This window comes from Haliaeetus leucocephalus, unplaced genomic scaffold (genome assembly GCF_000737465.1).
Source record: "Haliaeetus leucocephalus isolate CR32 unplaced genomic scaffold, Haliaeetus_leucocephalus-4.0 Scaffold92, whole genome shotgun sequence".
Classification (NCBI taxonomy): Eukaryota; Metazoa; Chordata; class Aves; order Accipitriformes; family Accipitridae; genus Haliaeetus; species Haliaeetus leucocephalus.
The window spans coordinates 1,003,546-1,029,029 of NW_010972528.1; the positions used below are offsets into that span (position 1 = coordinate 1,003,546).

The window sequence follows — 25,484 nt, forward strand, 5'->3', positions numbered from 1 at the left end:
GACGACACTGGTCCCAGCTGGACATTCCCAGGGCCCAGGGCCACCCCTTGAACCATGGCCCTGGTGCAGGTGAGCGTGTCCCAGAGCCAGCTGGAGCAGATGGGGAGGGCAGGCATCTTCCCAAGCAGTCAGGAGCTGTGGCCAGTGTGGTGAGCACACCACGAGCCCCAGGGAGGACAGTGGGCACCTCCGTGAGCTGAGGCTGAGCCCTCCACCTGAGCATCCCCCCACTCTACTGCAGCTGCCTGACCCCTCACCCCAGGGGTACATGCTGGGGAATAGTATGGTTCTCTCCATCCTGGACACACGGGGTACGTAGTGTGTCCATCATCCCCTATGTCCCTGGGTGATGCCGGGAGCCATTCCTGGGCTGGTGCTGAGCACGGGGATGGATCCCCCCCCCCCCTCTCTGTGCCACCCACATGCCCTGATCCCTGCCCTGACCCACTGGGGAACAGAGCCTGGACGCTGGTGAGTGATTGCAGAGCTCAGGCCTTTATTTCTGGCAGTAGTGCCAGGCAAGGACAGCAGGATCCAGCCAGCCACAAGGCAGGAAGCGTGGCAGAGCATGGAGGTTTCCCAGGGTGCTGCAGGGGCACCTGGGGAGGAGACAACCAAGGGCTGGACAGCAGCAAAGGATGGATGGAGGAAAAGCCAGCGCCCAGGGTGGTGCTGCCCATCATGGAGGAACCTTGGGACAGGAGGATGCTTGATACACCATGCTCTCCAAGATGCTGGAAAGTCTTGGACTCTAATCCTGTCTCGGATGCTGGCAAAAGAGCCGGGGCCAGGAGTTGGGCAGGTCAGCAGGAACTCAGAGCTGTCCCTTCATGCCAGCAGGGACAGGGTTGACGGCAGTACCCAAGGTGGTAAGACCCCCTTGTGCCCTTCTCCTCTGCGGCCGTGAGCCATGATGAGCTGGCTGAGCTGCTCTCCACCATCCATGCGGGGCCCAGGCTGGTGGAGTAGCACCAGACTTCTGGGCTGAGCCAAAACAGAGGAAGACCTCCCGTGGCTAAAACCCTCCTGCAAGTGTGGGTCTAGCAAGGCTCCAGTCTGCCTTGGAACTGGGTTGGTAACAGACTCCATGACCAGGACACGCTGGCTCAGAGGGCTGTCTGGAGAATTGGGAAAACCCAAATATCTTGGCAGTCCCATGGAGACGTGGACTCAGCCCAGCTGCAGACTCCTGTCCTTTGCTCTGCGGCTCCTCTTTCTCCTGCAGGCAATAGGCCAGACCTGAGCAGCCCTCAATTACTGCCTCAGCAGGCCAGCAAAATAGCTATGGGTTGATTTTCTCCTGACCCAGGTCTCCCAGGACTGATGCTTGCAGGGGACAGTTGGCTCAGCGAGGCAAGACCAGAGAAGGATGGCATGTATCCAGACTGTCCCCAACACAGGGCAAGGTGCTGTGCATAGGGGATGCCATGTGTCATCTCCATTCTCCCCACGCGCAGCCTCAGAGATGTCCTGCCTGGTCCGTACGTCCGTGGGGGCAGTGGGGAGCAGGCTGTGGGGTGCAGTCTCAGGCACACTTGCCCTTGCGAAGGCAGAAGGGCAGCTCTGGCGCAGGGACCAGGATGGTGCTGAAGATGGGCCGGTAGCGCTCGGGCAGGACCTGGGGGTGCTGCGCCATCATTTCCAGCACCATGTGCCGCACCTCCTTGGAGACGTCACCCCGGAGATCCAGCAAGGTGGAGATGTGCTCATCACTGGGCAGAGAGCAAGAGGTGAGTCCGGGCGCTGCAGGCCCATGGCACCATCCACAGTGCTCGTGTCCCACAAACCTCCCATGATCCGGAGAAGCTGAGCTGAGGCCAGGGGAGAGCTGGTACTTTGCACCAGCTAAACTTTAAAATTTGCTTGAAAAGGACCCCACAAACCCTGTGAATTTGATTTTGACATTTCATGGGTTTTGGCCGATTCTGACATTTCCAATTTGGTGTTTTGTGATTTCTCACAGTTGGTTTGGCCACCAAATACAGATGGGTGAATGCCACAGCAGGACTGCATTTTCCTTTACATCTTTGCCCTTGGGAATTTTCAAGAACCCCTCAAATCTGGGGCATGGGAAAGGAAACCTCAGGTAGGAGGGGGAAAAAGCCCAGGTTTCTGCCTGCTCTGCAGCATAACCTCATGGAGTCCAGCCCAAGCCTGGCTTCCCTGGGCGGACTCACGCCTACCCCATCTCGTGGGAGAGCCGAGCTGGGCTTCTTACCTGACGTCAGGGTACTTGGTGATGAAGCCCAGCACCTCCAGGCTGAGTAGTGCTGGGTCTTTGAGACAGATCAGCTCCCGCAGGGCAAACACGGCCTCCAGGCTCTGCTGGCTCTGGTCCAGACCCTGCCAGGGAGAGCAGCCACGTGAGAGACCAGGAGGAGGCCACTGCGGTGGCTAGTGAGCTGCAGTCTGGTCCTCAGTGCCCATGTGGGGACCTGGCCACTTGCAGCTGGTATGTCCCCACTCAGTGTGTCCTGCTGATGGGGCTGGCTTACCCCAAGGCAAGATGAGGCTGTGCAGCCTCACTGACCTCTGCTGGGCAGGGCGGGTGATCCCCCGAGTCCCTAATCCAGCCAGTTCCTCCCATCTTGGCCTCACAACTGCGCAATTGTAACAGCCCCATCTTGTTCATGGGCTGATGTACCCACCCCATCTGCTGGAGGCTGGAGGGGAGCAGGAGGGTGACCGAGGTGAGCTATAAGCTCCTTGCACTGACCTTGCTGTGTGATGTTCCCCTCCCATGGCCCATCCACACCCAGGCATCTCTCACCAGGCCACAGAAGAGCTCACGGAGCTGTGTGGCATCCTGCAGCAGACGGTCACAGAGCTGGCCCCGCTCCTCCTCGCTCTTGCACACCATCTTCTTCTGCATGAGTGCCCGCAGGTACTGGCTCGTCACCAGGAGCTCGCTCTCTGTCAGCAGAAGCTGGGCAGGGGAGAGCTGTTAGTGCTGGGCATCACCTGGGTGTCGGACCCCAATTGCCCAGAGAAAGGCAGAGGGGAAAGGGGCTGGATGCAACACCAAGCTGTGGGGACAACCTGCTGGGAAGCTCCCTGGCTGGAGGGACAGAGAAGGGAGCTGAATTTGGGGGAAACCCTGAACACCTCTGTGGTGGTGCCCTCTGGGCTGTTCTGGAGGATATGGGTTCTCTGGCAAACCCAGCAGCGACTGCAACCCCTACATCCTGCACCCCAGCATGGCACCCAACTGCCCAACCTCCTTGCCCTACAGACAAGCAGCCATTTGAAAGACGCCCTGCAGCAACCGTACCATGAACACGGGTTTCCTGACGCGGGAGAAGTCCTTTGCATACTTGTCAATCACTTCGCACATGCTGCTGACGAGCTGGGACCCCGACAGCCACTTGCGGGAAGGCAGCTGCAGGCAGAGGGGCTGAAAGAAGCAGAGGAGCAGCATATGGCACCCTGCATCGCACTGCTCTTGCAGCAGCTGCCAGCTGCAGGACGGCACAACATCCCACAGCTGCTGCTCGCCTGCTGCCTGGCAAGCATGTCCTATTTGCCTTGCAAAACCCCCAAGCCCCCAGTGCCAGCCAAAAGTCAACATAAAAATAGAAGAGTGGCCTAAATTAGGAAATTATGGAAATATACTCGGGCTGCCCCTCCCTGACACCTAGAGATCCACATTTTTGGGCTTTATCTGGGTCATGATGCCCCATCGTGGGCAGCACCTGAGGTCTGGGCAGCAAGCTGCTCCTCACACACTCGCTTTTGGCCTGTCCTGCTGTGATTTTATTTTTAATTTCCACTCCTTCCCACTTCCCTTGTGCAGACATAACACATTTTTTTGCCGAGGGCTTTGATCTCCTACTCCTGCCCTGCTGTCCTTGCCTGTCTTCCTGCCTGCAGGCAGTCATTCCCTCTATGTCTCTGCTGGGGCCACAGCAATCTCCACACTGCCTGAGAGCATTTCATCCTTTAGCTGCTCCTTTGTTTTCATGGCATTCAAGCCCTAAATAGCAATGCCATTAATTATTCCAGATTTTTGGTCCAGACTCCAGGAAAGCTAAATTTGACTACACTGGCAGGAAATGACTTGGGCAGCTGCACATGGGCTTGTATCGTCCGCACGGACATTGCCTCTCTCCTGTTGGTTTTCTGCCATGAAACAGCCATAAAAAGGAGTGTGAGGCAGCCTGGGGGGGCTGTGGCTCCTGGTCTCTGTCAGTTAGTGGTTTGGGGGCCACAAGCCATCTGCCCCTGTGATACAGAGTGGTGCTGGCTGGCGACAGACATCGGCTAAGCTGCGGGCGGTTTATCAAGGCCTGGGAGCCAGGCTGGCAGAGATGTCTGCAGGATGATAGCAGGCCACGGGGTATGTGGCGGGGATCCTGAGCAGGAATAAACCCCTGCCTGGGGGTGTAGCAGTAGGGCTGTTCTTGCTGGGGCCAGGTTTCTTGCAGCCCTGCCACCCTCAGGGGCTGTGGACAAACATACCTGCAGGTCCAGGAGCAGCTCCTCCAGCAGCAGCTGGCAGGCTTTCTTCTGCATCCTATCTAGAGCAGCCCGGAGGGACATGGGGACTTCTCTGTGGGCACTGTCGGGGTGCAGGAAGGAGACAGAGGAGCTAGGAGAGAGAGAAGAAGGGAGGGGACAGGTAGCCTGGGAAGCATGGTGGAGACACTGGTCCCGCAGGAGGATAGGGAGGATGTGGCATCCTTGTGGGTGGTGGGGTAGCTACAAGGTGCTGGTGCACGTTACCTAAGAGCCAGGTTGTTGTTGAGCATGGCCAGTAGGTAGGAGACATAGTACTTGGGTATGGTACGGTCCTTCTGGTGCTCCTTCCCACATTGCACTAGGGCTTCCCGCAGACTGCAACACAGTGAGTCAATCATGATGTGTGGGCAGAGCCCCAGACATCTCGCCACAGGACCTGGAGCTGGGATGCTCCTGGGGGCACATGGACGTCCGACAACCCTCCCAGCTCACTTGGCTCTTTCCAGGTCCTGCCACCAGGTTGGAGAGTGACAGGTTGTTGGGCAGGGGGGGACAGTGGGACCCACTGCAGACCCCTCGGGAGAGCAGGGCTCGGTGCGACTGGAGAGGCACTTGGGGCAGCAAGCCCTGGGAGCTGATGGCCCCAAGGGCTGAGACAGTAGCCGCATAGATAGACAGGGTGCTGAGCCTTCTGGGACCTGGATGAGCACAGGCTTCCCTATGGCAGATCTCCACCATCAGCCTACGGTTCTTGGCCATGGGACCCAGGGTCTGTGAGGATGGGCAGGGGGGCGAGGGGCTCCACTGACCGGCCCAGAAATGCCTCAAGCTCCTCCAAGGCCATGTTGTAGACCTTCTGCTGCAGAGAGTCTGTGATCAAGGAGGCTACCTGGATATTCTCATTCAGCATCTGCAAAGGGAGAGAAAAGTGGAGGTGAGTCAGTGGGAGGCTGCAGGCCACGGCCCCCCTTTTTGGGGCCTCTCAGCATGGCCATGCCCCATGGTGCTGGGGACCCACCTGCATGACAATGACAGGCAGGGCTGACTGGAAGAAGCCCTGATGGTCTGTCTCAGGTTCCTCTTCCCTGAACCACTCCTTGAACTCCACCTCCAGGGTCCTCTGCATCCACTCAAGCACGCTAGCCTGTGGGATGGACGCCCACCACAGTCAGCCCAAGAAGTCAGGAACCGACTCCCCTGAGGCCCAACATGTAGCACAGCAGTGAGTCCTGGGCCTTGTCTCACCGGCTGATGGCCTCCTGCTGCTGTCAGAGCAGATGCCGGCACAGTGGTGGTGGTTGGGTCCCCATGCCCATTGCACATGTGCTGTCCCGCTCGCTCACCTTGACTTTCACCACGTATTTCCTCTCTGTCTGATCCACGAGCTCAGGGGACATCAAGGGACCCAGAGCAGAAACATCCACTTCTGGGAGAAGGTCAGGGTGACCCATCATCTCTGGGCTGGAAGGCAGAGGTGGGACAGGGCTGGGAAGACCTGTGTTTTCCAGTTACTACCTCTCCCTCTGCCCTCCTGATGGGTCATCCCCAGGCACCTGGAGCCACTCTCCCAACCCACCCATGTGCTGGTGGACAACCCAGCTCTCCACAACCTCCCCTGCTTGGTTGGTGCTGACCTGTGGTACACACGAAGCGCCCACTCAAGGAGGAGGAAGAGTGCCTGTTTGTCCAGGTCCTCTCGGAGGATGTCTTGGAGGTGGCTGATGAGGGCCTGGTGGTAGGTGACAGTGCAGACACTGAGGATGTTGTAGTGAGCCGGGACGCACTGGACCATCAGGTCCTTCACCACACGCAGCTCAGCCACGATGTCCTTCTGCAGTGCTGCCAGGTGCCTGGCCAGCCCTGGCCCCTCAGTGTCCATGTGGGCTGCATGAAAGTGGGCTCCTGTGATGGTCTCCTGGAGAATGTGGTAAAACTTCTGCCTCCAGCCCTTTGGGCGGCCAGGGGGCAGGAAGGTGGCCTCCAGGAGCAGAGTATCATCTATTTTCTCCTCCCGCTCGATGATCCTTACAGCGGTGACAAAGAGAACTGGGTCCTCACGCACCAGCCGCAGGCTGCTGCCCACGATGTCCCACAGCTGCTTGGCCAGGCTCTCGTTGAGCTCCTGTAGGCCACCGAAGTAGGACAGCACAGTTGCCTGGGCACTGGAAAGCCCGCGGAGGTGCAGCTGGGAGAGGATGTCGTCCCGGAGATGCTCCATCATCATGAGCTCTGCATGGGCCTCCAAGAGTTGCTGCCCACTGAGCAGCTGCAGGGTATGGGAAAAAACCTCGTGGACTGTGGGGGAGGGAGGAGAGATGCCAGGATTGAGTGCAGGGAGTGAAGGGGGTTGGCACCAGTGTCATGGGTGCAGGTTAGCAGGGAGACGGTGAGGGAAAGGGTCTGAGATCTGGGGCTCTGGGAGTACTGTGCTGGATCAGGCCCCGGGGAGGCAGTGGCATCTCCATCCACGGAGACTTTCCAAACCCAACCGGCAAAGCCAGGGCAATCTGCTCTAGCTTTGCTGCCAGCCCTGCGTGGAGCCTAGGGTTGGACTGAAGTTCTCCCCAGTGCCTTCCAGCCAAAATCCACAAGGACCGGGCCAATGCCTTACCTGAGAAGAGCTGGGGCAGCACCTGGACCACCGAGGCCAGCTGCACGTGCTCTGCCATCAGTGCCCGCATCTGCTGGAGGCCCTGGAAGCGGTCTGCACTGTCGAGCAGGGCCCACCGCGCAGCCCCCAGGTCCTGGCACACGCTCTGCACCTCCTGGGCCGCCGACCGCAGCTGCTCCAGCCCCGCACTTACCCCCTCCAGGTAGGATTGGATGGTTGACTGGGGAGCAGAAGAGGATGGAGAGGCAGTGGAGAAGCTCTCAAAGGCTGGAAGACTCATGCACCATTTGTCCCAGCCTTGCCAGGTCTCCCTTGCATGCACTCTCCCAGCCCCACAAGGTCACAACTGCCATGATGCCATCATATCTCCCAGCCCTTCCATGATGACCCCATCCCATCAGACCCAAGCACACCCAGCTTCAGGTAACCTGCTCCAGCAGCAAGAATGGCTCATTTCACCCCTCTCTGGGTAAACTCAGTCACAGTGACTGTTTACGGGATGGGGGGCAATGGCTGCTGTGCATGAGGTGGGAGAAGGGCATTGCTTTGGGGTGACCAGGACAGCAGGGTGAGCAGTAACCAGATGTCTCCTTTCGGTTTTAAAAGATTACTTTGCTTCTGCAAAATAGTAACATGCCACAGGGTCCCTGTGTGCCCCCCAAGGCGTATTAATGGCATGAAGCACCTCAGTGGCCCTATGAACCCTCCTCCCCAATGGACTTCCATCTTTTCCAGCCCTGCAGCGGCTCTGGTGCATCTCCATGCCCTGTCCATCCACTTAACTCCCGGCTTCTGGTGCCAAGAAGCACTTTTACCCAGCGTCACCAGAAGCAAGTTGTTTTCTCTGAGGCTGCATCACTTAAAACAAGTTGCCTCCTGGACAATTCACCCACATTCAGGCTAGGAGAAACTATCTCCAAAATAATCAGGAGAAGGTTGGTGTGCTCAGACTGACTGGGTCCTGAGGTTAATTGTTCCTCAGGTTATGCAAAAAGGGTCACCCTGAGCAGGGAGGTGTGCACAGGGGCTGGGGACAGCCCTTACTGATGGATGTAGAGATGGAGTTTCTTCTGTGGGGATCTGCATGCGGGGGCAGGTTGGAGCTCTTGGCCTCCTCCCAGGAGGGGAGAATTTGGTGCTGGGATGGGATAATGATGGGGAGCGCTGGCTCCTGCACATGGGATGTGCCAAACAGCCTTGGTGTTTTGTTTTGAAGGATGGTTGGAGACATGGGAGACTCATTTTAACACTTCAGAAAATACCCAGGGGGAGGGCAGGGCGCGGTGGTGGAGTTTACCAGATCTTTTCCCCCAAACAATTGCATTTCTCCCACCAAGCACCAGCCAAAGGACAAGATTTTGCCAGAAGTGGACACAAAGATGATTCAACGCAGAAGAGGGGACCCTAGCTGGGATCCCTGCTGGGGGAGGCAGTGAGGCTGCAGGCATCCATGGGGTGGGCTGTGGCAAACACCCACCTTCAGCCGGGACTGGATGGAGCTGTTCCTCTGCGTCTCTCGGCTCCGGTACTGCCCGAGCCCCTCCAGTTTCTCGGGGCGGTAAAACACCCCTGAAGCCCATTTCAGAGCAGCTCCTCTTGCCAACTTCTCAGCCTTCTCTGCTTCTGGCCACTCCTCATCTGGGGATGAAGCCAGGGGTTAATGAGCGCAATGAAGCCTCTCCTGGCAGGGCAGGAAGGGCCCCTGAGGCCAGAGGCAGGAAGCTGGCTGCCAGCGGACTTCCAAGCACACCCAGATCTGGGAAAGCCAGACAGCACGGTAGCAAGCGGGTCCTTCTGCTAGGGTCCCCTCCCCCCCCCAAGATGCCACCGCAGCAGACTGGGGCTGTCACAGTGGCTGTGGCAGCGAGAAGGCTGCCCTGAGGAGCTGTCACCCAGCCTGCCAGCTTGGGCTGTACCCTAGGCTGAGCGCATGTCCCCATCGCTCCCCCCAAACAGAATTCTGGGTTGTCTGAGGGGGGTCTGATGGCACCTGGGAAGCCCTCAGCAGAGCTGAGGCTTCGGCAGTGAGTCAGCAGGAGGGATAGAGAGATGTCAGCTCTAGCATGGAGGAGAGTCAGCCCGAGGTGAGAACGAGGGGCTCCTGGTCTCCCAAAGGCATGCACGCAGCTGTGGGGGGCCACGGCATCCCCCTCCACACAGGGTCCGAAGCCATGCCGAAGGCCTTCTGGCCAGAGCGGAGGGCTGAGAACCAGCTCAGTCATCACATGCCAGTCCCCATCCCCAGTGCCTGGTTTCATTGTTTCCCCCTGCTCCATCCCCAGCAACTTCACAGCTTGTGGCTCTCCACAGCCCCACTAGGATGTCACCCAGTGCCAAGCCGGACTCCTGCTCTGCTGGGGAGCCTGCCCGTATGGGCACCCTCGGGGACCGGGGGCTTTGGAGGCAGTCAGCAGCTTTGAGGACGAGCTGTGCAGTGAGCAGCACTGCTATCACCGTCAGTAAGCAGAGTCAGCTTCCAACCCCACCCGAGAGCACAAGGCACTGGCCGCGGCACGGAGAAAAGGTCCAGGGGGTGGTTAGGCAGAGGGCAGGGGAACCCCCAAAATGTGCTGCATGCAGTAGCATCCCTCCCCTGCCCAGCACCGCCAGCTCCCCAGGGGGATGGCCGCATCGTCCTTGTTACCTCTGAGGCTCATGGTGCGCTTGTCCTCTGCAGACATGCCCATGGTCTCCAGGCTGCTGGAGTTGCAGGGGCCAGGGCAGGGCTGCGCGGAGGAAGCCGGCAGCCGTTTCCTCAGCCGGAGCAGCTGCGTTCCTCAGGGCCTCATTGTGCTCCCACAGCCACGCTCAGGACGTCAGGAACAGGGGGTGGAGGGGAGGGGGGACACAGGGGAAGACACCATGGCTGTCGCAGGCCTCGGGAGTAGAAATCATGCCCTTCGTGCCCTCGCTGGCACCCCCAGACCTGCCCTGGGCACACAGCCTCTCTTCGTGACGCCCCCCAGTGCTTCCCTGCTCGAAGCCAGCCTGGCCCAGGGAGGACAGCAGGGTGCCCGGGGTGCCCCTGACCCAACACCGGCCCAGGCCGGCGCTTTCACCACACCGTCCGCACCCAGAGCGGGAGCAGCCAGGCGAGGGTCTGCCTGCGACAGGCCAACACGAAGGGGAAGCGGGGACAGACCTGGAGACGTGTGTGTGTCCCCCAACCCGCCTTCCCCGGGGCACAGGTCGGGGGATTTGCCCCCGCGCTGGATGTTTTAAAGCAGACAAGTGTGACGGGCAGCAGCGAACTGCTCTGCTCCGCCCAGGCGGTGCGAGGGCTCAGCGATGCAATGCTCAGATCTCGTATGTCAGTTTGGCTTCGGTACCACAGTGACGGTGAGGGGATGGACGCGCACCCCGGTTTTACCCTGGGGCTCCCCCCGCGGTGGGACGGGGCCTGAGGCCGTGCCCGCAGCGGGAGGCCCCCCGGGAGGCGCCGGTCGCCGTCCCCTCACGGAAGGCGGTGGGTCCCGCCGTGGGGGTGTGTGTGTGAGGGGGAGACCCGACCCCGACCCCGATCCCGATCCCTGCGGGTCCCCTCAGGGAGCGGCCGTCGAGCCGCCCCCACCCAGCCCCCGGCCCCGGAAGTTCCCATCGTGCCCCGCGGCCCCGGAAGCGGAAGCGCGGAGGGGCCGGAGCCGGCGGCGGGCAGATGGCGGAGTGCGGGCCCCAGCCCCCCGGGGGTGGGAGCGGGGCTGCGGGGGCGCCGAGCCGGCATGAGAAGAGCCTGGGGCTGCTGACCACCAAGTTCGTGTCGCTGCTGCAGGAGGCCAAGGACGGCGTGCTCGACCTTAAGCTGGTGAGGGCCCCACCGCCCCCGGGGGGGGGGGGCTCTGCGGGAGCTCCCGCCTCGGGCCGGGGTCCTGCTGCTGGGGGAGCCGAGCTCCTGCGGGCCAGGTTCTCCGGGGGCCGAGGCAGGTTTTGGGGGGGGGAGTCGGGACACGGCAGCGCCCGATGCAGCAGGTGCAGGGAAAGGGGGGGTCCCCCGGGGGAACGGCAGAGCTGCCAGCCGCGCTGAGGGCATGCAGAAGGGGCTCTGCACCTGCCGCCCTAATATTCCCTCCCGCCGCTTCCTTCCGAGCAGTTCTCCCCACCCAGCTCCTCCGCTTTCCCCAGGAAAGAGGAGGCAGCGGACCCTGCCTGACGTTGCAGGCAGTTGTGTGATTCAGTTGGAGCCCCGCTCAGCCGTCATCTTCTCTTCTGCATTCTTGTCCCGCAGCAAGGTGCTATTTGATCACCAGCACCAAAATGATCTAGCCCTGTAGAGCCTCTGAGACATATAGAAACAGAGACCTATAGAAACTGTTCCTCCCCACTGCGGTTTGCCCCGCCCTGGCATAGAGCAGGAAGGGGAGTGTGGTCAGATTCATCTCTGCCAAAGGTTGTCCCTGATGCCTTTAGGCTGTGGAGAAGTGGCCCATTAATGTACCTTGCTTTTGTATTTTGAAGATCTTCACCTAGAGGAAGTAACTCTGTCTTTGTGGCACGTAGGGTACTTAAACCTTGGCCTTTTCTATAGGTGAAGTTCCTTGCTGTGGTTTATACAAATACCTCTTAGGTGGATATGCGTGCGAGCATGCTCTGACCCTTCACAAGCAGCAGACGAGTGTCAGAAAGCTCTGAAGATGCATGGTTTGGAGGAGTCTATTGGCTGTAGGCTTCTTTCCTCTCCCGTGCCAAATTGTTGTATCTTTGGATTTGGGCAATATTTTCTTGCTTAAAATGGCTGTTAAGTGCATTCGTATTTGTTAGCGTGGTTTGATCAGTTGTGCCATGTAGGGTCTCTGAAGTCCCGGTCTGTTACTGGTAGGTGAGAGGGAACTGTCACTGTTGGTCCTGGCTGTGCCAGTACAGCACATGTTAACTCTTGCCGGTGCTTAGTTGCCATGCGGTAGCAGAAACAGGCATATCAGTGCAGTCCAGTGTGTCCCGAAAACCGAGGGGAGGAGAGTTGTGTGAGCAAGGCAGGGAAGTCCCAGGGCTGCTCAGGAGCTCCTGCCTTACAGCCGTGCTTACTCTCCTCCCAGCACTGCATCTTTCGAACAGAGGAATCTGCCTCTTGAGAAGGTGTTGATTCTCTATCAAGCAGTATCAGATCAGATTTAGAAAAGACCTTTTGAATGTTGACTTCACTGAACTGTTGTCAGTCATGCAGACAATTCTCTGTGTTCCTCTTCCCATGCCCATCTCTTTTACCCTCAAGAAGCACTGAATTTTTAGGCTGCCAGACTAGTGTCTTCTAGTACTGCTGAGGAATGGTGATTTTTGGATCCACCGCGAGCAAGGTGGCTGGAATTTGATTTGTGCTTAGTGGGGAGGTGGCTGAGTAAGAAAGGGAATGAAGGGGCAGTGGCTTCTCATGGTTGTAATGACATTGAGAATGTGGCTTTGTAATTTGAGGCGCTGGGACATGAGAGGTATGAGATGGTGAGCAGACTGCTTGGCCAGGAATTAATCTGATAGGCAGGAAGGATTGAAACATGACTGAGAGGTTGGAGTTCAGTGTCTAACCTTTTTGCAGGCTGCAGATACCTTGGCTGTGCGACAGAAGCGACGGATCTACGATATCACAAATGTCCTGGAAGGCATCGGGTTGATCGAGAAGAAATCCAAGAACAGCATCCAATGGAAGTGAGTGACAGAGAAAGTCTAAATTGTTCACAGGTCCCTTCTAGTCCTGGGGTCCTGTTGTACAGGTGCCTTGCTCCTCTTCAGGCAAGCAGAGCTTCATGAGGCTGTTATCTAAGTGACACTGGGGTTAAAATGCCTTGCTTGGAGCAAGGTTCCTCAGTGGTCTGTGCACGCTTGTAATTCCCCCAGCTGGGCTATGCTGATGGTAGTAATGAGGAAAGCTGAAGTACATACCATGTGTCTCTTACAGCAGAGCTCTTGTTTTGGTACAAACTAAGTATTTGCAGCACCTTGGGCTAGAAAAGATGCCTGTCATGGCACTGGAGATGGGGGAAAGCCCTGCCAGTCTGCAGGATGTAGGAAGATGTACCAGACCTTGCTGTGCTGGAAGGAAGGTGGAGATCTAGAGTGGGTATAGATGAGGGTTTCTGAGCGATCCAGCCTTGACGTATGATAGGGGTGGCAATAAGGAAGGTGGCAACCACTCTGAGAGGATGGGGCTGGTCTGAGTGCCTCCAGAGGCTGATGCATGTCACTCCTTTTTACTTTGCCCAGAGGGGTGGGTCCTGGCTGCAACACGCGTGAAATAGCTCACAAACTTATCGAGCTGAAGGCAGACATAGAGGACCTGGAGCAGCGGGAACAGGAACTGGAGCAGCAGAAGATGTGGGTTCAGCAGAGCATCAAAAACGTTACAGAAGATGTGCAGAACAGTCGATATCCTTTGTGTGAACTGATTACTCTGTCTCCATGTTCGCTTGCTAGGCTGGAAGGCAGGGACCTGAGGGCTGGGTTGATGCTGCCCTGCCGAGGGCAGAGGGGTGGTGGTGACCTGTTGCTGCTGGAGAATCTGCACTGAAAGGCTCCAGAGGCAGTGCCTGGCTTTGAAATTAGGGTAACTCTGTCCAGCCTGGGAACCAGCTTTCTTTGTGGTGTGTGGTTTCTTGTCTGGCTTTTTGAAGTACAAAACGCTGTAACGTTTACCATGATGAGAAAAGTGCTTCTCTCCAAGTCACAGGTGCCACTTTCTTGAGTGCAGAGCTGCTCTTGTGGCTTGCCTGTCTTAGGGTGTCAGCTCTGACGAGTATGTAGCTTGCAGACCTTGCCTGCAGACCACTTCAGAGTGTGGCATGGAGAGCCTTCTGGGAATGGCATTTCTTGTGCTCAGGAAGGAAATGCCAGGTGCCCTTTGAGTTCTCTGTCTGCGCAGGAAGCTGCAGCCTTTCTCCTTAACCTTGGAAACATTAGCGTATGTGACACATGAAGATATCTGCAAGTGCTTCACAGGTGAGCAAATGGTGCTGCATCGTAAAGATGTAACATTGCAGTCCTATCAGTCTGTCCCAGCTGCTCTCCTTTCTTCAGGAAAGAGGAAGCAGCAGACCACGGGCTGCCCAACAGCATTAAGTTAAACGGAGTGCGAGCTCTGACGCCATCCTGGGTTTGTGTACCACTGAGTTGTATCTTTCTTGTCACCCTCAGAGGGGGCAGGCGGTTTCTTTTACTTGTGTTTAAAGGAACATTGCTGCTATTCCTAAAGAAGTCTTTTTGCTGGGTGTCACTATGTGGGTATATGTGTGTTATGTTAGAAGCCTTTGATGTTAAGGGCTTGGGTGGACAATGTTCTAATAATAGGAAGCAAATTTTACTGCATGGTAGGAATCTGGGTGTAAGCAAGGAAATAGTATAAAAAGTGGTCCCTCAGTTGCGTCATGCCCTCTACCAACAAGAATGCAAGAGGAAGGTAGTGAAGAGCAGGACCGCTTGCTGTGACCTCACTCCCTTGTGTACTGCCTTCCTAAAGCTGTGAGGTGTCTCTATGAAAAGCCATATGTCCTGTCTCTGTGGGGCAAAAGTGAAGAAAACCCACAGGACTCTCTGTTTCTTCTCTATTGCCAATTTTGATGGTAGCTGTAGAACCCCTCCAAAAAAAATCCCCGGTGGCCAGCGTGCAATAAGGCAGCCTGCAGTACATAAACTGTTCTCAGCTGTAGTGGTGTGGAGTCGCAGCTCCTTTCTGCTTCGGTGGACACCTGACCTCTCCTGACCCCGGGCAACCTGCATCTGCTTGCTTGCAGCAGAGATTGAAGCTATTTACCCTAACCTCCCCCAGCCATGCATAATCTCACCCTTGTCTGACTCTCTCCTTGTCTCTTCCAAGCACCCTTCTCACCCTACACTTCATCAGCTCTTCTATTTTTCATTTTTGCCTTTGTGTGCTGTCCTTGTTCACCAGACTTTATACTGCTCAAGTTCCTGCTGGTAACTTATGCCTCATCACCCCCTTCGCTTTACTGTTTCTTCTTATTTAAGCTAGCCCTTTTTGGGGGCAGGGGTTGTGTTTTCAGTTTGACAGTGCCTGGGGCCAGATAACTTGTAATAGTCTGGAAGAGTTTACTGGAGACCAGCAGACAGCTTATTGCTTGGTTGATTGAGTGTTTTGCATTTTATTGCACCTGGTTTTTGTAAACCAGTTTGCGTCTGAAGTCAGACCTCACCAAAATGTGCAGAGATTAGATCTTACTTAGGGCAGATCTGAATTCCTTCTAGAACAGAGGCTTGATCCATGTTTTTCCATTGTCTGTTCAGTTTGCCTGTATGAATATGCCTTACATCACTTTTTTTTTTCCTCTCCTAAGCATCTGAGCCTTGCAGAGGTTCTTTTTTGGACCTCTTGTGTTCTTGAACTGTGGTGCAGGCTGAATTTCAGCTCCTGGATTTTCTGATTGACTGCTATTGAACTTGCTTTCTCAAAGTGAGTTAGGGCTTGAAGATTTCCATGCTTGGACTCTTGTCAAATATGGATTAATTATTTGGATTAATTAAAAAAAATAAAAATGTTAGTTTTTAGTGACTGGGAAACATAATTTTCCTGTCTGTTGCTGTGATGCATTTTCCACTTGCAGAATGAAAAAGGAAGTGGAAACACACTGTACGCTGTTTTGTAGAAGTATTTGGGATATAGCTATCAAGGGAGATAGAAATGCAACACCTGTATTTGAAACTAACAGGTCTTAAAGCTCGAGCTTGTGTCTTTAAGCTTTATTGTGCTTTTTTGTCTCTTAACAATATTTTTCTTAAATGCAGATTTGTTAAAGGAATCTCATCTTATTGACAAATCCTGTGGTATTTTTAATCCTTGTACCTTTTGCTGATCTGACCTTTGATTGCTTGCCTGAAATTAAAGGATGTGCTCTTCTGCTGTCCACTCCCTCTCATGGCTCTGGGGATCTTCTGTGTTAATTATCAAGTGAAGCTTAATGCAAAATACCGGTGAAGTGTGAATACTAACCACACTAAAGCTTAAACATTCAAAGTGAAAGCTGCTAGCTGCTCGGTCTGAATAAGTCTTAATGTTCACAGCGCTGGTATTTCTCTGTTCACATTTCTCTAAACCCAGATACGGACTGGAAGCTGCTTGCCTGTGACTGTTGTGTTATTAGGGGCACAGGTCTTAAGGAGCTGCAGAACTTGAAAAGGAAGGATGCTGTCAGCCTGGCTCCCAGCCCTGCATGTGCTGGGCTCTGTGCAGGGTCCAATACAGCTAACACCAGGCAGCTCTCTCACCAGTAGAGACTGGGCAGTGTTGGTTTTGGGTATTGGTACTGCAGCATGAGGTTGCCATGCTGTTGGCAGCCTCACTCCTGAGCCTAGTTCGACACCATCTCTTCGCTGGCAGTGGAGCTCTTTGAGTTGTGTGCTCTTTTGTTTATAATTCACATCTAAAAGCTTGTGACAACAGAATGAAGGATCATTCCCTTAGGATTCAGATGTTCTTAAGAGTGAATTTAAGCCAGCCCTTCTGAGAGAAAGAAAAGTTAGTCCTGTTAAGGACGCTGCTAAAAAACTGTAGGGTTGCTTTGGGAGAAACTTCACAGGTTCTTTGTGCCCTGGGCAGCTGGCACATTGGGAGCTGTATGATATGCTTAGCAGCTCATGTGGGTGTAAATGGCAGTCCTCCATGGAAGACAGGGCAGGAGATATGGGGCTTTGAGGAGGGGCCCTTTGTCAGTGCTTAATTATTGTCAGGACAGTTTGTGCCTGCTGAATGCTGACCAGTCTGTTTTCACAGGAGACACCCTCCTTGCTATTCGAGCCCCATCAGGCACCCGTTTGGAGGTTCCCATCCCTGAGGTGAGTGATAACTGGGCAGAGTGCAGGAGTGTGTGTGTGTGTTTGTGTGTCAGAGTGGCAGCTGTGGCTGGATTGACCAAGCTGGGAATTGGAAGTAAGGGGTTTGATGGGAGTCGGAGGAACTGCCAACCCAAGGAAGGCTCCAGATACTAAATAATTGCCAGAAAGCTCTGTTGTTTAGAAGTATGTAATTGGAGGAGCACCAGGGGAGAGGATAGTCCTGGGAGTCAGTGGAATTGTGTGTGGAACCATGCTGAACTGTCTGGCTAGCATGTCTTGCCTCTGGGAAATTCCTGTTCTGTTTGAAAAGGGCATTTAATATATGATTGTGTTTTGCTTTTGACTTTTCTCAGGGCCTAAATGGACAGAAGAAGTATCAGATCCATCTGAAGAGCACAAGTGGTCCCATTGATGTTCTCTTAGTAAACAAAGATGCTTGGAGCTCTCCTCCTGTCGTACTACCTGTCCCTCCCCCTGAAGACCTCATTCAGTGCCAGGCAGTTGCACCCTCAAAACCGCCGATACCACCGCTCACACACTTCCAGGAGGCATCCGTTCCCAGCAGCACCCAGCCCTCTACACCGACACCTACCAGCACTCAGGACCATAGCCCTCCCGCGCAGAAAGTCACAAGCACAGGTGAGAGGGAGGCTACGGGAGGCAGAAACAGGATGGTGGCTGGCAAAGGAGAGTATGTTCCCTGGCCTGGCTGGGGCTGGCCCTGCTGGTCATGCAGCATCGTCAGCTCCTGGCAAGGGAGGCACCCCTGCCTTTGCTGCAGCGAGCCTTTTCTTATGTCTTGATTAGTGGGACTGGCTGTGTTAACAGAAATGAGACACTTGGCTTGTGGGGGTAGTGGCAGCCTGTAGGAGCAGTGGTGAGGGAGAGACTAATCACACAGATTCATTGATTAGCAGAAGTTTGTAAAAGGGTCTTTTCAAGTTCAACTTTCAATTTGAAAAAAGACTGTCAAAAATTCTAGATTAGGTTGCTTGTGGCTTTGTCCAGCTAAATTTTGAAAGCCTCCAGCAGTGGAGATCCCCAGCTTCCTTGGTGAGCTCTTCCAGGGCTGCAGCACCCTCTTAGTGAATTCCTTTTTCCTGATGTCTGGATCCTTTGAGCTGCATCTCGTGCCTGTTCTGCACGTTACATCCTTTGGCACCACTGAGAAGTTCTTAATTTTTGTAACTGCCTTTCAGGTAGCTGCAAGCTGCTGTTAGGTTGCCCTTAGACTTTGCCATACTGAAGAAGCCCAGCTCCCTCCACCCCTCCTTGTAGGCCATGTGCCCTAGCCCCCTGGCCATCTTGGTAGCCCTCAGCTGGTTCTTTTCCACATCTTTCTTGAACTGGAGGATGGCCAAGCTGGACACTGTACCCTAAGTGCCGCCTCAGCCCCACACTTCCCTCAGTGTGCTAGCCATGCTTCTCCTGGTGTTACTTACTACCCGGTGTGTGTTAATTGCTGTGAGAGTGTGCTCTTGGCTTATGTGCAGCCTGGCACCACCAAGACTGCTCTCCAGCAGAACTGCAGCTGGACCTGGGAGTTTTTGCTGGGTGAAAGCAAGAAGCCGCCTTCCTGTGCAGCTGTTTGTGCTTGGCCAGCATTGCCAGTGAGGGTTTGGTCTGTGCTGCAGCTGCTTGCTTTGGGGCTGGTGGGAGATTACATTCTTGTGTGTGTCTGTGACTCTTTCCAGAATGCGGTGTCGCAGCGGCAGAGTCCAAGAGCAGTGGCAACTTTGACCCCCTCGGCAATGCGTCCGCATCGGCCAGCCAGCCAGCCGGGTTAGATACACAGCCACTGCAGTCCTCTGCCTCGCTGGACAGCAGCTCCGTCCTACCCAGCCCCTCTACCTCCTTTGAGCCGATCAAGCCCGACCCCACAGGAAGTGAGTATGCACCCTCGTTTCATGCATTGCTCCAAAAGCATGCAGCTTGGAGCGAGGGAAAGGCTGCTAGGCCTGGAGGAAGGAGCTGAACTCTGTTCTGCCTTTGCTGTCAGCCAGACTCTGCAAGGGATGAGTAGGCATTTCCCCGTGAGGGTGCTGGGGAACCTGGTGAGAAGGTGACTCTGTCATGTCTAGGGTCCTGCCACTTTCTGTGATGTCAATACTAGAAAATCTGTGAGGGACACTCGCATGACACGCGTCTTTGCTCTTACATGTAGGATTATTCCCTTGCAGTCCCTTCTGTAGTGCAAGGTCCAATTTTGAGACTGCATGAAGCTATAGAATTTCCAGCCATCACTGAGAGCACCTTTGTAGCTCATGGGGAGTTTTCCTGTATTAGGAGAGCTCTTGTCTCTGTTTTCCTCCTTTGCTTAGGAATACTTCATCTATTTTTAGTCATCTTGTGGTCTTAATGATCTCGCAGTGTATATTTGGGGAGCTCCTTGATGTGCTTGGTGAGGTGAAATGGGCTTTAAAAAAGGGACATTTGAGCTTTATGCCAGGAAATGGCAGGCTGGCCCAAGGAGAGAAAAGTACCCTCTAGGTAAGACACACTGCTTTAATGTTTTGAAGCGTACCTTCACTGCAGAAACACTCTAGGCTAGAGGGTTATGGTTAGAAGAGGAAATCTTCCTCAAATGTACCTCACACAGTGCTTTTGTCATACTTCTGCTAGCGTGTCTGAGAGAAGTGTGAACTGTCTGTCTTCATCTTGGAGTAGTCTTGATTGTGGAATTAGGCCTGTGATATGTGTATAGCTTACCATTTCCCAGTGGGCCTGTGCTAACTCTCTAAAGGCACGCCCTCATCCTATACAAGATAAATCGAGGTGGTATATGGAAGCTGACACCGTATGAGGCTTACATACAGGGAATTATTCTAGAGCTGCTGACTGTGATAACGTGTTCATGTCTCAGGGCTCCTACAGATTTATTTTAAAGTAGTCGATCTTAAGTATTCTATTGCTTATCATTTCAGCAGAAGTATGTGACATGGGGTCTGGGAGCACAATTTCTGAATGGCATAGGATGATTTGGGTGCATAAGGAGTACAGTAGGACAGTAGGTGATTGTGCTGTAAAGCATTTCAGACTCTTCGTGTAACGATGCAAACCATTTGGTTTGTTGTATTTGCAGTACTGGAACTTCCCAAAGAGCTGTCAGAGATGTTTGATCCAACGAGAGGTACGTTCACTCCCTGACCATGGCTTTGTTCTGTGCCCATCTACCCACAGAAGTGGGACAGCTCGTTTTATTCACTCCTTTTTGGGTTATTTTGGGGTTGTGGTTTTGTATGGTGCTTGTGGTTGTTGGTGGCCACTGGCTCTCTCTACTTGTAGTTAGGCACTCTTAAAATTACTGGTTTCTGTATGTATTCTTCAGTCTTCATGTTGCCAGCAACCTCTGTTAGAGTTTGCCCTACAGTGTGCGGATGAGGGCTTTCCTGTCCCCGTGCCAAAGCTAATCTGTGCTCTGGCTTCCCATGCTCCTTCTCCAACTTGTCTGCACCCTGTGAAAGAAAAATCCCTGTTAGTCTTGTTTCAGCTGTAGCCTGCCTGAGGCTAATCCAAGCAAATAATCTAGGGAGAGTCTTCTCTCTTCAAAATATCCCTCTGTGGTTTTGGTGGTGCTAGTAATTTTGGAGCAGTAGGGGAGGGGATGCTGTTAACTTGTGTTAGGTGTTCTGCCTCTGCCCAAGGAATGTCTGGGTGTCACTGCCTAATGGTGGGACGGACTCTGGGCTAAGGGCAGGAGAGGTGAAGGAATTTGATCTAACATAAGCCTAAACTGGGAAACTCTTCTTATCTGCACATTCGTTTCCCTTCAGTGCTGTCAGAATACTTTCTAGCCCCACAGCTAGGCAGAGCTGAGTACACACAAGCACTTCTGTGGTGACAGGATATGTACAACAACAGTCCCTAGTTCTGTGTTCTAGCAGGTGCTTTGTGAAAGTGCTGCCTTGGCGTAAAAACCCCACAGTCCCAAATGTGCACGCGTGAGCCTCCAATCTGTGTGCTAGGAGCCCTGGCCTCCACAGTTGGCCTGGAGTGCACCTTTCCTCCTTGCCCAGTGCCCACTGCTGGACATGGTGGATGAGGTCTTGGTAATGACTGAGTACATCTGCAGAACAAATGTGACTTTGCAATGTGAGACATAAACTGCTGCAAGGCCCCAGCCCGTGCAGATCTAGCTTAACTCTAACTAACTGTACTGTGTGACTATGTGGACACTATTAAAAAGGAGGTGTTTGCCGTCTATGGTAAGGTATGTTGTTTTATGGAGTATTCTTCCCAATTTGGAGGGGGAAGATGGCGATGCAGGAGTGAAGGACAAAACAGAGTCGACAGCTACAGAGGCAAAACTCGGGACTGGAAAAAAGGAACACTACAGAGCTCAGAGAAATGGGACTTGCAGCATGCTCCATGCAGCCTCTTTCATCTGTGTGTGATCCCAGTAATGTTGCCCTGGCACTGGTGGCTGCTTTCAGGCTATGCAGTTTCAGCTGCAAGAGCCTGCAGTTCTTCCTTAGTGTTTTGTATTGGAATTACTTTTTCTGCGTGGAGAGAACTCTCTTTTAAATGGGTACTTAATAACTGCTTGTTTTACTCGTATCCTGGAAGAAACCTGGATTTCAACACACACATATACACACCCTGCTATATTACCAGCCCTGATCTAAGAATGAAGGTTCTGCATTTAATTGCTATTTATTGAAGCTGGTATTAGTCCTGTCTAGTTGCTCAGTGTTGGAATTCTCTCATCTCATGGCACTGAATTAGACAGGTAGGTTCCTGTCCGCTGGGAAATAGCCTGCTGTGGATAAGTGTCTTGAAAATGGGCTCATCTGAGTTTCTTTGGGAAAGCTTTTTTCAAGTGTGGGTAGTATCTCATCAGCCCAGTTAGATTGAGTTAGATATTCACTATCTTAACTTGGTAAAGTGAGAGAGGTATTCAGAAAGTTGTTTTCAAATGCTTAGTTTCTTCAAGAAAAGAGATTGACTTGCACATGCTTTGTTTGGCTGCTTGTCTACCGTTCAAGTGCCTTGTGAACCTACTAGCCAAGAGTAACAACACTGGAGGAAGGAATGACATTTCAGAGATAATTTTTTTACAGTTTTTTGTGGGCAGTAGAGGGGAGAGCAGAGTTAATGGCCCATTAAGGAAGGATGTGCAGAGCTCAGATGCTCATTCCGTTTGGCAGCAGGCAGCCAGTGAATCTGCCAGGGCCTACGGCTGGATTAGCCACAGCGCAGCTGTGGGGCACGGGGAGCAAATTAAGGGGGCAAAGGACACAAATCTGGAGGAAGCTGGAGGCTCGTTAGTTCTACTGCTTCTGGAACAGCTCATTTGGTTTTTATTTTTTTCCCCCACTGTTAGCAAAGTTGGTGGGTAGTTGACAACTGTGAATATGTCAGGCTTTACCAGCTCAATTTCAGATGCACGTTGAGGAGTTTCCTCTGGAGGAGTTTGGGGCACCAGCTAGCATGCCAGCGCAGGGGTAAGGCACAGCCTGTCATATGAAGGAGACTGGCGTGCAGTTGAGCTAAAGCAAGCAGAAACCTCCTGCAGAATTTTTTTGATGTAGCTTTAATTGTCTGACACAGATTTCCTTTGCCTGTGGCAGGAGGGCCAAGCCTCCTTTTGCCACTGCCTGCTGCACACACTGTGCCTTAGCCAGAGGAGGGATAACAAGGGCGAGGACCACCCTGGGAAGGGTGGGGAACTACACAGGAGCAGACCAGGAAAGCAGAGTGTGTTGCTTAACCATGCTTCTCTCTTTCCCAGAATGTATGAACTCCGAGCTGCTGGAAGAGCTGATGTCATCTGAAGGTGAGTCTTTGAGTCTCCCCCTCATGATGTGGCCTCTCCAGGGAAGGAAGGCCACATTGTGTGACTTTACCCAGCTGACAGTCTTGCGACTACAGACTCACCCTCATCTCTTCTGGGCTCTGGACACAGACTCTGTTCTCACTGTCCTGCCAGTCCCTGAGAGAGGTGTGAGGACCAGAAGAGCCTGTCTCTTCCATATCGCAAGGCTGACTTGAAGCAAGCTCAAAGACTGTTACTGTGAGGTGGCCTCCTCATGGCTCCGCAGCTCAGCGCCCGTTGGCAGCTCTTGGCTCAGTGTGGGAGCACTGAGTTTAGTAACCAACCATGGGCTTCTCTTTCCCCAGTGTTTGCTCCATTGCTCCGCCTCTCCCCTCCACCTGGAGATCATGACTACATCTATAACCTGGATGAGAGTGAAGGCGTCTGTGACCTCTTTGACGTGCCTGTCCTCAACCTCTGACTTCTCAGTGCGGCTGTGAGCCTTGCAAACACAGACCGTTTTGTAACTCTTTGGAAAGTGTCTATTTTTGGATTCCTTTTGTGCTAGAGCTCGATGAGTGAGCGATTCAGAGATGCTCTCGTATGGACTCAGAACCAAGAGATGTGGACTTGCAGGCCGGGAGCCTCCCTGTAGCTGCTTCCTCTTCCTCTGTTGCACGTGCAAGGTGCATGTGCAACTTGCTCCGCCGTATCTCTCTCTCCACTGGATCCTGGGCCTCACTTCAAAGGGTCTGTGTTTTGAGTGTTCCCAGTTCACCTGTAGAGTTTGCCCATGTGCCTCTCCGAGCTTCCTCAAATCTGCATGCCTTGGTTTTTCCTGCACTCCTAGAGGCACTTTGCACCTCCTAGGTACCAGCTGCTACAAGGAGCCCTAATATCGTGGTCAGTTCACAAGCCCGGAGGTAGTTAGCTAGATTTCTCAATGTGAGCAGTTCAGATTGGGGTGGTTATATTTCTGAATGACAACGACAGGGGAAGAGGGTGGAAAGGTACCAAAGTGTCCATTTCTTCCAGTGACTCAAGACCAAGCTAGTATGTTTTGCAAGAAAAAGCACTTTTTTTAGCCAGCTGTGCCTCCTAGTGGGACTCAGGAGTTGAGCATTCCTAGTAGGACCCAGGAGCTGAGTCTTTCCCTGCTTGTGCATCAGCAGGAATGCTGGTTGTGTGTTCAGCAGTCTGCTGATGCATGAGCCCAGGGGCTCTGGCTCTTTGTACAGCAGCTGTGCTGTTTCTACAGGGCTAAAGAAGAGGTGCCAGTATGTTGGGTTTTTTTATTTTATTTTTTTATTTGTTTTTGCCTGAGTGAAGAGATGTTTGAAAGGGTAAGACTGCTCAAGCTGGTGCCTGTAAGGTACTCCAGGTACATCAGAGCCTGCTCATATTTGCAAATAGCTGTCTTCTCCAACCATTGCACTTGAGCTTTCAACTGTCTAAAAGGCGACCAAGCAGTAACAATTCAGTAGTACTGTGCTGTGACAAGTTATGTAGGTGTTGTCAAAATAGTGCTTACCCCCCCCCCCTTTTTTTTGTCTCAGCATCTGCTCAGGATCAGGCTTTCTGTATATTTGAATTTGCTCCTCTAGTATCCATACCCACACTCCCAATTCCTGATCCTGTGGCAGGTTGCTACCCAGTGTGATGCTTTCTCTGCATCATTTTTCTGCAAGATTTTCTTCATTGCTTTTTTCGTACCTTCTTCCATTGTAATGGAAAGTCTGCTGTTGGGTTTGTTACGATGATCAGGTGGTACCAGTCTTGGATCCTTGTGCAGTTTAGTTGGAGTAAAATGCCCTGATGGATCTGTGTTGTATTTTGCAAGCCCCGACTTTGGTTTTCGGTCAGATCCTGTATTGGAGTGTCTTCAGTTTTGCACGTCTTCCTGCTGATGTGGTAGTAGCAGCTGTCCTGCCTTTCCTGCTCTGCAAACTACCGAAGAGAGCGCCAGGCCAGGAGTGTGGCTGGCCATTGCAGACAGGTAGCTTGCAGCCAGCCATGTAACCAGTTGATGTTTAACTTCTCCGCTTAGCTGCTCACCGCCTGTGAACCACACAGCCAGCTGGAGCACCAGGAATATGGGATGTAAAGTCTTCAATTGTTGGAGCCCGCAGAAGTGAGGAGAGTATATGCTTGGGATGTGGATCCCTGAGGTGGCTCCTTGGGCCATCCTGTTCTGTGTGGGACTCCTCGAGAAGAGCCATCCCTCTCTGCAGCCCTGAAGCACCGGCGTCCTCTTTGGGAAAAGCCTGAAGAATTCAGGAGGAACAACGGGACGGTCTCCAGTGTGGCAGCGGGCAGCTGCTGCCGGCGAGACAGCGGTGCCGTGGGACCCTGCAGGGGGGTGAACTTCCAGCCCGCATGCAGCTAGTCCACGAACCTTCCCTCCTCAGCAAGGAAGCTGACCGACATCCCTCGGTCCTGCGCGCGCGTTAGGCTCCGTGGCTTTGGTGTAGCTCGAGCTCTCCGTGTACTGCCTGGCCCTCGCCCTCCTCCCGAGTGTTCATGTTTGCCACCACCAGTTAGACGACCTTTGGAAAAGGACACCTAGAGAAAAATTTACAGTCGCGAATGAACTTTTGATTCATATATAAAGATTATTTTTATACTTTTTTTGCAAGGAAAGAAAAAAATTGCCTGTAATATTTGTATAGTGTTCTCTGACGTGAATAAACAAAAAACTTTCCAGAGTTGCCCACCTCGCCCCTGGGCCGAGCCCGGACGGAGGGGGTGCCCCCAAAAGCGGGGTGCCGGCCGTCCCCCTCGGGGCCGGGCCCTTTCCCGGCGGGAGGTGGGTCCCGCCGAACCCGCGTCAGCTCAGGTGAGGGGGCTGGGCCTGCTCGGGGCTGCGTCCGGCACCGCCATCGAGGCCGGCGG

General features: G+C 53.7%; 2 protein-coding genes across 4 annotated transcripts; one reads left to right on the plus strand and one right to left on the minus strand.

Moving 5' to 3' along the window:
* Nucleotides 1-1,224: 1,224 nt before the first annotated feature.
* Nucleotides 1,225-10,177, minus strand: EXOC3L1 (exocyst complex component 3-like 1). 2 transcript variants are annotated; one of them, XM_010583618.1, is made up of 13 exons: nt 9,714-10,177; nt 8,547-8,707; nt 7,070-7,289; nt 6,093-6,753; nt 5,802-5,919; nt 5,477-5,602; nt 5,268-5,368; nt 4,723-4,833; nt 4,459-4,588; nt 3,272-3,394; nt 2,771-2,926; nt 2,219-2,343; nt 1,225-1,712 (listed from the first exon to the last, which is right to left on the minus strand). In XM_010583618.1, exons 1-13 carry the CDS (start codon nt 9,754-9,756, stop codon nt 1,526-1,528), a joined length of 2,262 nt encoding a protein of 753 aa, XP_010581920.1. In that variant the 5' UTR covers nt 9,757-10,177; the 3' UTR covers nt 1,225-1,525. The 2 variants fall into 2 exon arrangements, with proteins under 2 accessions (XP_010581920.1, XP_010581928.1); XM_010583626.1 differs by lacking the exon at nt 7,070-7,289.
* Nucleotides 10,178-10,676: 499 nt separating this feature from the next.
* Nucleotides 10,677-25,241, plus strand: E2F4 (E2F transcription factor 4, p107/p130-binding). 2 transcript variants are annotated; one of them, XM_010583636.1, is made up of 10 exons: nt 10,677-10,871; nt 12,594-12,703; nt 13,259-13,420; nt 13,947-13,990; nt 16,776-16,837; nt 17,191-17,476; nt 18,532-18,723; nt 19,920-19,967; nt 22,569-22,613; nt 22,958-25,241. In XM_010583636.1, exons 1-10 carry the CDS (start codon nt 10,725-10,727, stop codon nt 23,071-23,073), a joined length of 1,212 nt encoding a protein of 403 aa, XP_010581938.1. In that variant the 5' UTR covers nt 10,677-10,724; the 3' UTR covers nt 23,074-25,241. The 2 variants fall into 2 exon arrangements, with proteins under 2 accessions (XP_010581938.1, XP_010581947.1); XM_010583645.1 differs by lacking the exon at nt 19,920-19,967.
* The last annotated feature ends 243 nt before the right edge of the window (nt 25,242-25,484 follow it).